This window comes from Indicator indicator, chromosome 5, assembly GCF_027791375.1.
Source record: "Indicator indicator isolate 239-I01 chromosome 5, UM_Iind_1.1, whole genome shotgun sequence".
Taxonomy (NCBI): domain Eukaryota; kingdom Metazoa; phylum Chordata; class Aves; order Piciformes; family Indicatoridae; genus Indicator; species Indicator indicator.
Window position 1 is genome coordinate 18,312,243 of NC_072014.1, and position 12,414 is coordinate 18,324,656.

The following is a 12,414-nucleotide window of genomic DNA, read 5'->3' on the forward strand; positions in this document are numbered from 1 at the left end:
ACCTGAAATTGCTCTATAATCTCATTGCTAAATCTTTCACCTAGACACACTCCTTCCTTCACCTTTGAGATTATTCACAACATACATTATATATGTGAGCACACCCCTGCCTCAATGCACCCCTAATAAGCCTACAGGTGCACAAGATGTAGCTAAAAATGAAGAAGAAATGGTGGGTTGTTCTGTTTGCTTGCAGCATTCAGCAGTGCCCTCGGTTCAGCCAGGATAGGGTTAATTTTCTTCACAAGAAGCTGGGGGGGGGCCACACCCGGGATAGTCTGCTGAACCAGCCAGTGACCTATGCAATACCATTATTGTCATGCCCGGTATATAAAAGTGGGGGCAGCTGGCCTGGGGAATGGTGGTGGTTTGCTAGTAGCAAGTTTGGATGGGAGGCAAAGTGTTGGCTGCATTGAGTGAGTGTGTTGCATTTTATATTACTGGGTTTATATATTAGTTTTTAACTACAGTTGTTATTCCAGTCGTCTATTCCTTCTTTGTATTGTTCTATTAAACTCTTCTTATGTCAACCCACAACGTTTTGCATTTTGCTCCCAATTCCTCCTACTCATCCTACTAAGGAGAATGAGGTGGGGGCAGTTGTGTGAGCAGCCACATAGGGCTCTGCTGTGGCTTGGGCCTGAAACCACAAGCAGTTTTCAACACCCATAACCAGACATACAGTCTTCTACAACTGCAATTTAAAAGCAGAGCTTTTTTTGCTGGGTTGTGTTTGGAGTTTTGCAATCTAAAGGACTAATTAGTGCATTTTTTATTATTTGTTATTCATTGGCACTCTTTTTGCAGCCTAGCTACCTGCACAGACCTGTGTTCCTGTGTGAATTCCATTTAGCATGAAGTGCAATGCTTGATCGTTTTCTCTCTACTAAAAGCATTGCATTCCCCAGTTATTGGAAGCACAGCAGCAGTAATAAGACATATACAAATTTGACTGCCAGACATGCCAGGTTTTACTACCTTTTAAATGCGTCTATGATATATGCAGAGCTAATCTGCACTATTATTTGTAAATTAAATAACCTTGGCATTTGCTTTTATCTTAGTCTGTTTCTCAGTAGGCTCTGGCTTTCTTACTGCTGATTTTGGAATAAAGACAGAGTCTTGAATATCACTGTGAGAGATGGGTGCAAAACAACCATCTCTCGATCAGTGTATTTCTCCTTTCTTTCTTCTAGTCCTTTTTTTTTTTCTTTTTAGTTTGTATAAAGCAACTGTGATCCTATCCTCAGCCTTGCTCTGTCCTATTGACACCAAGCCGTAGCTGTTTTCAGCAATCTGGGCTATCAGCTAACAGACAAAAGAACTTAACAATACTTTGAATAGCACATGTAGTTAATCACTTTGCTTTTCTGCTGTAGCACGTGCTCATCTTGTACAGAAATATGCTTAAGAGGTCTTTGTAACTTTTTTACAGAAAGGCAAGTGTATCTAAGCAGCAGTTATATAGCATACTAATAACATACAGGTGTGTATGTCTTTATTTCTTTCCTGGGATGTGCAAAATACTACAGAAATGTCAAAGATTTGTTAGCTGAGGAGCTCTCTCTGTCAGCCCTTCTGGAACTCTAAGTTTGTATTGTACATAGCACTTCCCATCAGTGTTTTCAGGCTCTGAAAGCAAAGAAGCCTTTGCTTTTCAAGGTGGTACTTTTTGACAACTCTGAAGAGAAGTAAGTGCTTGCACCTCTGAAGAGCTTCTTGGAGGGAAGTATTAGCACAACTAGATAAGGCAGGAAAGAGCTATCATTGTAACAGCACTCTTCATTCCAATTTTGGAATGACTCTCAAGTCACAGTGACACTCTTCTTCTTTGACACTTTAGATTTTGACAGACTTATTAAAATAGGGCAAACAGATAAACTGACAATACCTAACAAAAGAGAATTCAAGTATTTGCTAATGCTTCAAAGCTTTTTTTATCACTGTTGACTAACCACACTTAAAAGGACTGATATTTCACTACATAGTCTACACTACATAGCAATTCATTTTTTAGTGCTGATGTAGTTTCAAAATAAAAAAGATGGAAAGTAAAACTGCATACATATAAGAAAACCATTTCTTGATACATTAATTTTTTTTAACTAATGAAAGTACTCTAGACATGTTGAATGGCTTTCAGAAAATACATGCAGTTTTCACTTCAATAAATGGTTGCAAAGGACTCTAACACAAATCATAGGCAAAAAAAGGCTGGACAATCACCTAAAAAAACACATAGATTCATAAAAATAAAGTCCTTCCTGGAGCTTTCTTTCACATCCTCCTGCAAGTTACCCACTTTGATTTTCGCAATATCCTTTAAAATTTAGTGTATGTAGTACAAAAATATAGGAGCTAATTAAAAATGGAAGTTGAAAAATTATTAATCAACTTTTTTTTTTTTTACATGATTCTACTAACTCTTATTCTACTGGGGAAAATCCCCAAAGTTTGGAAGTAATTCCAGGAGAGAGTATTTAATAAAACCAGAAAGAAATCAGAACAGCAAACTGCTTTTCTAAGGCATACATTTATTCTGCCTAATACCTTTGTATGTCTTGAATGTCTCTTCATTTTTGTGTCTTTTTTCTCCACTAGGGAATTAAAAAGAAAAACCACACTTCTTTTCTTTCCCCTCACATTTGTTTCCAAAAAAACATAAATAGCACTTCAGAAGTGCTGCATTTCTTCCCTCTAAGTTCATCTGTGTCTATGTGTGTGTGTGTGCAGCCCATTTTGTATCGAGATGCAGTTAGAAAATGAGTGCATATTATGATAATATCAATCAATGTTTGAGGACACTTGACTTGTAAGAATATTCATTTTTTTAAAAACGTACAAGATGACCCTTTAGTTTATATTCTCAAGGAAAGTGAGACATGCTTATGTCAGTATGGATGTGCATGCATGGTGGAAGGAGGGAAAAATGAGACAGGAGGAATGCAAGAGTGACCATGTTTTGAAAACAGCACTTTACTGTACCTGTCTTAATTTGCATGTGAGCAATTTCCTGGGGTTTGTAATAGAAGATAGAAGATACACCATTTCTAATCAAGCTAATACAATTTAAAAAAAAAAAAAATCTTTCTCCATAGTACATATCTGTACTCCAGCATTCTCCATGCAGCCTGTAAAGCATTATTTTGAGGAAATATAACTCAGCAATGTTTATGAAGTTCAGGGAATATGTACACAGGCCCCTGTGGGAAGCCTGGCATGCAAACTATCACTGTCAAGAACCAAATCAAGTCTCCTGCATAGCCTTTTTCACCTTGTAGGTCTTTCAGACCTTGTAGGTCTTTCAGACATTGTACTGGTTTGCCTTATAGACCAGGCTATCTGTCCAACCACAACTGCACCACCCTGTTTTATTTCAGCAACAGCTTTGAGACCAAGTCTTCTTTAGAAAGAGGCAGGCTCTCCCTCTGTTAATCTCCAGGATTGTACTCTAAAAGACCCTATCCCCAAAACACTCATCATCCAAATATCTATCAATTAGAGAGGGCTCATCCAGTGCACATGAATACAGACATACTTCTTCTGGTAGCAGAGAGAAAGGCAGAAGTTGAGGGCACCTGCTGTATGCCTGCAGGCTCACTTCACACCATACTGACAGCTGCCTGCTGCATCCAGCCTGAACTGGGCTTCTGGGCACATGTTGTTGCCAATGTGTGCCAGAATCCCTGCCCCCAAGGGCCGGAGCAGGAATCTTTATACTTTTAGTGCACTCATTGGCATCAGTGGGTAGCCTACCTCATTCCTGGGATCAGACTGCACTAGTTGCCTCAAAGTCTTACATGGGTTCCTACCCTGTCCCTGGACAAATCCGTAGTCCATGGAGCTTCACTCTGAAAGTTCTTACTGTCTTCTGAAGGTCTGACGTTATATTATATTGCAATCCTGCATGAGCAGCACTGTCTAAGGTATATGGGACAGACAGGCAGGCAAGGTAAAAATGTCAATTAATTATCATAGTTGCTTATGGGGCAGAAATCCATAATGAAGCCACAAAAGCATCCTTTATACTGTCACTGATTGCAGCTGGTCATGAACAAAGAAAAAGTTGAGTTTAAAGTATCTCAATATATTAAAACCAAAAAAACTAAATTACATGAGCATGAATGCTCCCTCCTATCCCTTCAAGAACTCTCACACATGTAGTTGTTCTTAGCCTCCCACAAAAAGCACCAAAAATGCCAAATAAAATAGAACAATGAAAAGAGACTCCTCTGAAGGACTTTAATTTCCAGCAGGCAGGACTCATCTCTATGGTTGATAGATAGTACCCTGTCAACCTAGCCTACCAATGGAAAAGCACAGATGGCTGAAATCCCATAGCTGCTGCACTACCACTGCTCCTGCCACAACCCTTTCCATTGCCACTGCTCTGTTACTACCCCTGGAGCTACCAGAAAAGGTATAGCAGCAACAGGAGCCAAAGTAATAGCAACAGCCCATGTCTCATTTTAAGCCTCAGAATATTGCATTAAGTAGATTCTGTCTTGGACTCAATGACTTTAAAGGTTTTTTTCCAACCTCCATGATTCTATGAATAGTAGACCACTCTTCCTGTGGGACAGATAAAAAGTAAATCTGCTTTTGCTCAGACTAACCATACAAAAGAGCTTCTTACCTATCAAGCAGTTAGAATAAAAGATTGTTTGTGACTTTTTCCTCCTTTTACACAACAACCAGCTCTCCCAGCTACTCTTGATCACAAAAACACACCTCTACTCTTGATTTCCTTCTCTCTGCTCTGCCCTTACTTTTCCAGCTAGTTGTTGTTCTCCCTATAAATCAGCCCTACGAAGCCTTTGGCGTACCCAGTTCTTTCTCCTCCACTCATTTCTTTCTCCTCCACTCATTTCTTTCTCCTATTAATTCCCTGATCAAGAATGGCACTCACTAAATCAAGTACATTTTAGAAAGGTGACCACACAAGGCTAAATGCAATAGGACTAAGCTCTTCTCCTTTTGTCTTTGCCGTGTGGTAAAAGAACCAAGGAATTGTTGAAACAGCAATCTGACAAAGAGAAACAGATAGAGAAAGAGATAACAGCTCATCATCCCTCCACCCTAGAAAGATAAAAATAAAAATTGAGATATTAGAAGAGAAATCCTGACATTTAAAATACCAGATATTGCTAAATCCACTTCACATCATGTATGAACTACCCTTTATGTGGTGGCCAGAAAAGGCAAATCTCTCCTTTGTTCACGGTTTCATTATTATTACGCTCTTTCTATATGACTCACTCTGTTTAATAGCCTAGGGTCAGGCCTCAATCTACCCAATTGCATATTGTTACCCTTATAATGTATTTACTTCTTTCTGCCTCCTCAGCACAATTGCAGTCTGCAGTATGACCTGCATACTTAATAATAAATCATGGAATATTTATAAAGAACTTTCACACATCAAATCAAACACACAATTTATGATTTTATCATATTCAGCTGTACTTTCTAAAAACAGTGTTATATTCCCTGCTTTTTGTTGTGCAAGACCATGACTAGTGTTTTCAGAGTTTCACAAGGGATGAAAAAAGAGAATCTCCACTTCCAGCTTGGCCCACAAAAAAACACTGGCAGAAAAACACTAGCACAATCACTTTTACGTAAAGACTCTTATTTTTCTTAGGGAGACCCCTGACAGTGGTAATGACAGGGATTCTACACTCTGCAATAGCTCCACAGAAGTAAAAACTGTTACTGCTCCATTCTAAACTATTCCTTATCAAGGACACCACAACTGTTCTGCCACACCACCCTGCTCAGATCTGCTCAGAATGACACTAAAAGTTCCTATGATGCCAAAAATCTAGACCTAGTTTTTGGTTATTGCTGGCTTCAGTATAGTGTTCAATTATCAATTATTTGATCACGAAGCCTGCAGACTGGCAATGTCAAAACTTTTGCTGACTGCTAATTCTCATAGGTGATGTATATCACACAAATAAGAAAGCTGCATTAAAATGCCAACATTACATACACCGTAACATTTTCCACTCTCCCCGAAACGATTTATCACAGTCATGTTCATACTCATTCAGCCTCCTGAACCATAACTTATTATGAAACTGTTCCCTAATGGCTGGTATGACTTTGACAAGCATCATATTATGAGAAGATTTCAGTCATTAGCTATCATGTGTTATCCTCACATATAATAATGAAACCTACATTAACACTCCATCTAGTCACATCACTTTCCATATCCATATATATTGCCCCTTCAAGAAGGGTGCTTTTCTCCAAGCTGCTATGAACAATCCATGAAGGCAGCAAGACAGAATTTTCAGTTTTTCTCAAAATAAAACCCAACAGTCCCAATCCAAAACCCACAACCTACTATCAATATATTTTTGGTTATGTTTATGAAAACAAAAACATATACAAATGCCACAAGCAAGGAAAGAAAGTGGATGTTTCAACAAAACTGGATGTTTTACTGTGTCTGTCTGCACAGAGGAAACATTCATATGTTTATTTCCCTGGATGCAGTACCATTGCACCCCACACTGTGTTGCATGCTGTAGCTTAGTTTTACTGCAGAAGAAATCGCCCATCCGTTCATTCTCTCAGACATTTCTCTGCCTTTAACACTGAAAGGACTTAAAAAAAAAAACTCAAAAAACCAAACCAAAACAAAAAAGAATACCTCACAGTAGCCTTTACAGTCCACATTTACATGCCTAAATATATTTCTTAAGCATCATCAGACATTATTGGATCCAAGAGACCCGTGGATGCATCACACTATTGACCTCTTCAGCATTATTTTAAAATCACGCTTCACATTTCAGTGACCAAATATGGACTTAAAGTTAAGCATCCATTTCACAATGATGACAGGTATGGCTTGCTCTAACCCATTGCTATGGTAACAGATACAGTAGCCATGAGATTTATAGTAAAAGGTATTCCTGAAAGGTCATTTTTTCATTCTTACTTGCATGACTGTATTAAACTACCTAATTATAAAGAGGACTCGGAGGATACACTCTTAGCTGAGCTCAGAAGGTCCTACAAGTCTTGCATTCACCTTCTTTGTGTTTAAATGTGGGAGATAAAAGAGATGCTTTAAAAAAGATGTCAAAAATCTTGCTCCTGACAGAACTAATGACAAATAAGAGAAGATTGTATGCTCACCAGTACTTAAATGAGTACAGTTATCTTAAATCCTATACAGCACGAAAGGGAAAATATTTATCACCTGTGAGAATATCATCTTTGGCTTCACTGAAAAGCAAGGGAAATTTTTTTATAATTCCAGACACAATTCACACCTGATATTAAACACATAACAGAATTCTTCTGGTTTAACATTTTAAACATACCTTATGATGAGACTACTTACATTCAAAGCCGTAAATGCTACAGTTTTCATCAAAATTTTCAGTTTAGAAAAGTTTTATCACTTAGGCAAGGGGAGAAAAAGTTTCAGAGCAGCTGAGAAAATAGTCACAGCTGGCATACAAGTAGCAGGAAAAACGTTCTTCAGTTACAACCATTCAAGTAAATGCATACCAGAGCAAACAATTTAAGTTCTTTCCCTGCCTCCTTCCCTCGTTAAGCCGTAAAGAAGCCAGTATTGCACTAATAAAAATATTTTCACAATATTTTAATTTAAGAAGTTGTTATATTCTTGCATTTTTTACATTTCCTTTTTTTAAACACGATGACATTAAACCAACTCAGAAGCTGATTTAGGGTCCAAGGTTTCCATGGATCAAAAATTCCAAGTATATTTCTGTCCTGATCAAAAATTTCAAGTATATTTCTGTCCTGATCAAACTTTGCATTTGTTAAATATACATGTAACAACTTGTGGGTAGCTCTGATGCTTTCTGAAGTGCTCCTGCTAGTGCTGGAGGCAGATTGTACACCCAACCCTAAAAAAACACACAGGAATGCTAAAGTTGTTTTGAGAGGAAATAATACAGCCCTCATCTTAAAGGGATCCTAGAGAAAACACACACTACACTCACACAGGCATGTGAAAATAGGAAGTCTAACTAGCACAGTATGATGTGGGAGAAACAGTGTAAATTTGTAGTGAACCAAATAATATAAATATTATAAATATAAAATAAATACTATAAATGAGTGTTAGGTACTTCCATAACAGATGAACAATATTGTATTTAAATTGAATTGTAATATCACTTTGTGAAGATATCTGTAGTAATATTCACATACAACACAAAACTGAAGTAACTGTAGGTTCACGCTGCCAAAGAAACCACTTCCCAAAAGTCTACCGAGCATGTTTCCTACTTGTCCACATGATTATATCTCCCTCATTCCAGTGCTACACAGGGCCCATGCTGTTTCTAAGTATTTCTTAATCCACTTCAGAAAATGTAAAAAAAAAAAAAAAAAATTAAAAATTGAAACATCAACAGTTCTTGACTATAGTGATATCATCCAGTGCTATAAGCAAGCGAATTTAGAGCTAGCAAGAACTAATAGCCACATTACAGAAATAAATGAATATCTTCACCAGATGGTACAATTATCCAGATTTTTTACTTACCTGCCGCCTATCCCTCTGAGATGATGATGAAGAGGAGGCACTTCTATGTGATGGAGTGGATGTTTTGTGAGCTGGAGATATAATCTTCTCCTCTGAACTCATCTTTGCAGCAAACCTGTAGCAACAATCTTGTGCTCTTATCACTCATGTACAAATGGGCAAGGGACAGTCTTCTGCATTATTCTCTTTCACAGTTTATAGATAGCCAAAGGCGAATTCAATCTCAGCTGAACTGCACCTCAATAAAGAAAAATGTGAGAGACAGTGAGTGAACACACTTTTATTCCAAAGTAGCTCCACAGCAAAGAAATCTGCTTCCAGCCACTATTTAATCCAATAGATCTCCCAGTTTTTTACTTCCCTTCCTAACAACTACCCAGTACAAACACAAATACATTTTTCTATATGCTCACAGAAGTGGTGTTACATCATTCAAAAACCTCTATGGAAAGGCTTAAGGAATTTACAGCAATTTGCAGGCAAACTTTACAAATCCTTGTCAAAGGATCGTTATCCCATCTTGCACATCATAACATTACCAAGTAATTACTTAGGATTTCCCATACAACACAAATACCACTGAACATCTTGTTTTAATCAGTACTTATTAAAAATCCTGCAGTTAGGTTAAGAACTCTGCAAGCTGTTTTTTAAAAGCAGGTCCCTTTTTCAAAGACAGTGACCTCACTGAAGGGGTGGACAACCCAGTTTCCCAAATCAGCACCTTTCACATGGTGCAGAACTCACCACATGCTCACCACATGCTCTCAAAGATGTCTGAAAGGTAATACAAAGTGTTTTTACAACAAAATACTTTCACTGACAAGACTGTGGCCAGGAGGTATTAATCTTTTCATCTGGACAGAAACTTTGGTACATTTGCTGAATCCCAGGTAGAAAAAAAACCATACAGATGAAAGCAAGAGTTTCTCAGGTCCTAACTCAGGTGCTCTGGACTGCCAGTGTCCAAGTCTGGTAGCTCAGGGCTGCCACAAACTGGACCAGCTGGTTCCAGTCAGCTCTGTAATGGCCCCACCACAAGGCACAGCTGAGCCCCTCAAAAAAAAGATGTTTAAGAAAGTACAGGAAACACCTTAAAGGCACAGGAGAAGGAACAACACGAGTAACAAACAACACTGTGAATACCAGGGCCAGAGAACAGAGGAGGCACCCCAGGTGCCAGAGAAGAGGCTTCCCTGCAGTCCATGGAAGAGAGGGGTAGTCCTCAAGGAACTGCTGCACATGGAGCACCCACACCAAGCAGATTCTTCTCTGAAGAACTGTAGCCCGTGGGGAACTCATGTCAGAGCAGGGGAGAAAGTGTGAAGAGGAAGGAGTGGCAAGGAAAAACTACTATCTACTGACCACAACCACCACTCATGCCACTTGGGGCAGGAGGAGGCTAGAGATGCCAGGAATGAAGGACTGAAGTTGAACCCAAGGAAAATAGGAGGAGAGGCAGTGTTTAATGTCTCGTCTCTCACTACTCACACCTATTTTAACTGGCAATGTTACTTTCCCTAAGCTGAGTATTGCCCACAACAGTAACTGGTAAGTAGTCTTCCTGTGTTTATTTAGATCCACCAGCTTTCTCATGCTGTTTTCACCTCCCATGCCACTAAGGCAGAGGGGTCTGAGTAGCTGGGTGGGCATTCAGCAGCTGGACAGGCTACAAGGGCCATTGTCTGTCCTGTTCACTCAGCCACTGCTATGTGTATTACCTCTTTGCAAGTATTACAGGCTTTCTCTCACTTACTCCCCTCACTGAGAATAGAAAAATGGACACTTAGGTCAGCACAGAGGATATTTTTGTCAATAGTCAAACACTACCTGTCAAACACTATCAAAATGTTGCAAATACCTCAGGACAGTTCAGGAATGGAGTTATAGTTCCCAGTGTTTAACAGATTACTTTGATCTTGCTTCAGATAATAGATACTGTGTCTGATCTTCCAGTTACCTGGGATAAAATTGTACTTTGAATGATGTTGTCAAACCTAGCATCTATCTTCTTCACTGCTCTCTCTCAAATCTTGAAATAGTGCCTTTCCACATACACTGTGATGACAGCACAACAAGGGTCACGGGAGCACAGATAGCTTTAGATGGGTGTGGAGAAAGGTGCTGTTCTGCACCATGTTAAATAAGATCAGGACAAAAATACATTAGCTAACACTCAGACATGACTGCAGGCTCAAGAAATCATGACATATTGAAAACAGCTCTAGCTTCTCCAATCACAACAGATATCCAAGCAAAAATACCGTCGTGAACTCAGACACACACACAGAAGCAGCTAAATGCCAAGGGTCAGGACTGGGCTGGCCACTAAACAAGTGGCAGACACTGTCTCATCCTTCCCAAAAGGGAAATGAAAGGGAGACTTACAAACTGGAAAAGAAAACTAAAATTGCTTTAAAGAAAATATATCATAAAATACATACCAAACTGATACCAAACCCAACCTCTCTGATGGCAAAAGCCCCATAAAGTGGCAGTGTGAAATGAAAGTGGAATGGGGCAGAAAGTGCAATGACCTTACTTTATTAGCTATTAGGATGTACAAATCTCACCCATATCTTATGTATGATCCATATCTTATGTATGAGCTTCCATCTCTCTCAAGGAGTCTCACAGAATTACAGAACCCACACAATATCCACAGAGCCCACATAGCATCCCAGTGGCATAACTGGAAGGACATGGCTGTTCCAAGAGCAAAAGCTGCCCATATAGACTGAACATCTTGGAAAATTCTCTGTTCTTTTCAAGATGACAAGTTCCTCCTAGAAGAAGCCTAAGAAAATGTGTTGTGCTGCAGCTGTTAGAGCCAGCTACCACAAGACAGAGGTTGCAGGAAGAAACAGGACAAATGGCACATTTGTTTCAGAACTTCAGAAAGAAAATATAATCAAGTTGCACTGAAAGCCAGGCTTTTCCTTCTCTCCTCGTGTATTAGGACTGCTGATCTGCTTTAACAACATCGGCATACCATACAAAGTCATCAAGCAAAGTTTAGCCAAAGAGGTATACCAACAGTGATATCTCAAGGTCTATGCAATTTTCTTATAAATCAAACACCAAATTACAAAAATCAGAACACAGAAATTATAACCATAGTTCACAGAGTTGTGTAGAACAGTTATTTTACAACTAAGAGGACACATTTTCAGTCACTTTCATCTGTGAGGTTAACTGAAAAATTTTTAGCAGAGCAGCCTTTGGAAAATGAAAATCAACCCCTTTTTAAAACATCTGATCTTCACTCAGTTGTCTCATGTGGAAAAAAATTCAGTACCAAGATGTAATGTGGTTGTTCTTTATATCAATGTTACACTAGATAGTTTGAAAGAGAAGAAAGCGTTGAGAGATACTTACTGATTTCTTGTCACCTTCTATCCAAAGTTAAAATAATATGTTTGATTCAACATTTCTTAGAAGTATTTCTTGGGAATTCGATAGACTGGACTATACAGTAGTATAAAAATATTGATGAAGACACTGATTTTCCATACAAGAATTCATTTATTTTCATTACTGAACAAATGGCATTGTATCTGGAGTTGCATAGATTGTAGTTATTTGCAATTTCATTTTTAAAATTAGTATTTTTATTTTACTGGATAAAAAAAAGTTTAAAAAAATAGGAAGGAATGGAATGCAAAAAAGATAGATTTAAAAGATCTGAGTGAGACACACAAGATATGAAATGAGACAATACAAAGGGGAGAAAACGGAGCAAAGATCGCAGAAACACAAGGTGTATAAACTGAAAAAAAAAAATAAGTGGGCAACACAGAGGAGTATAGTCTGTGAAAATTAATATTAGCAGTATCAGAGGTATGGATATTGCAGTTGTCTAACTTTACAAG

At 38.5% G+C, this 12,414-nt stretch overlaps 1 protein-coding gene across 4 annotated transcripts in view; it reads right to left on the reverse strand.

The window, feature by feature from the left end:
* OSBPL6 (oxysterol binding protein like 6) overlaps nt 1-8,644 on the reverse strand; it is a 44,208-nt gene extending 35,564 nt beyond the window's left edge. For all 4 annotated transcript variants that reach the window (XM_054380726.1, XM_054380727.1, XM_054380725.1 and 1 more), the window contains exon 1: nt 8,543-8,644. In XM_054380726.1, the coding sequence (XP_054236701.1) occupies nt 8,543-8,644 (102 nt within the window). The remainder of the gene's footprint in view (nt 1-8,542) is intronic.
* Nucleotides 8,645-12,414: the final 3,770 nt, after the last annotated feature.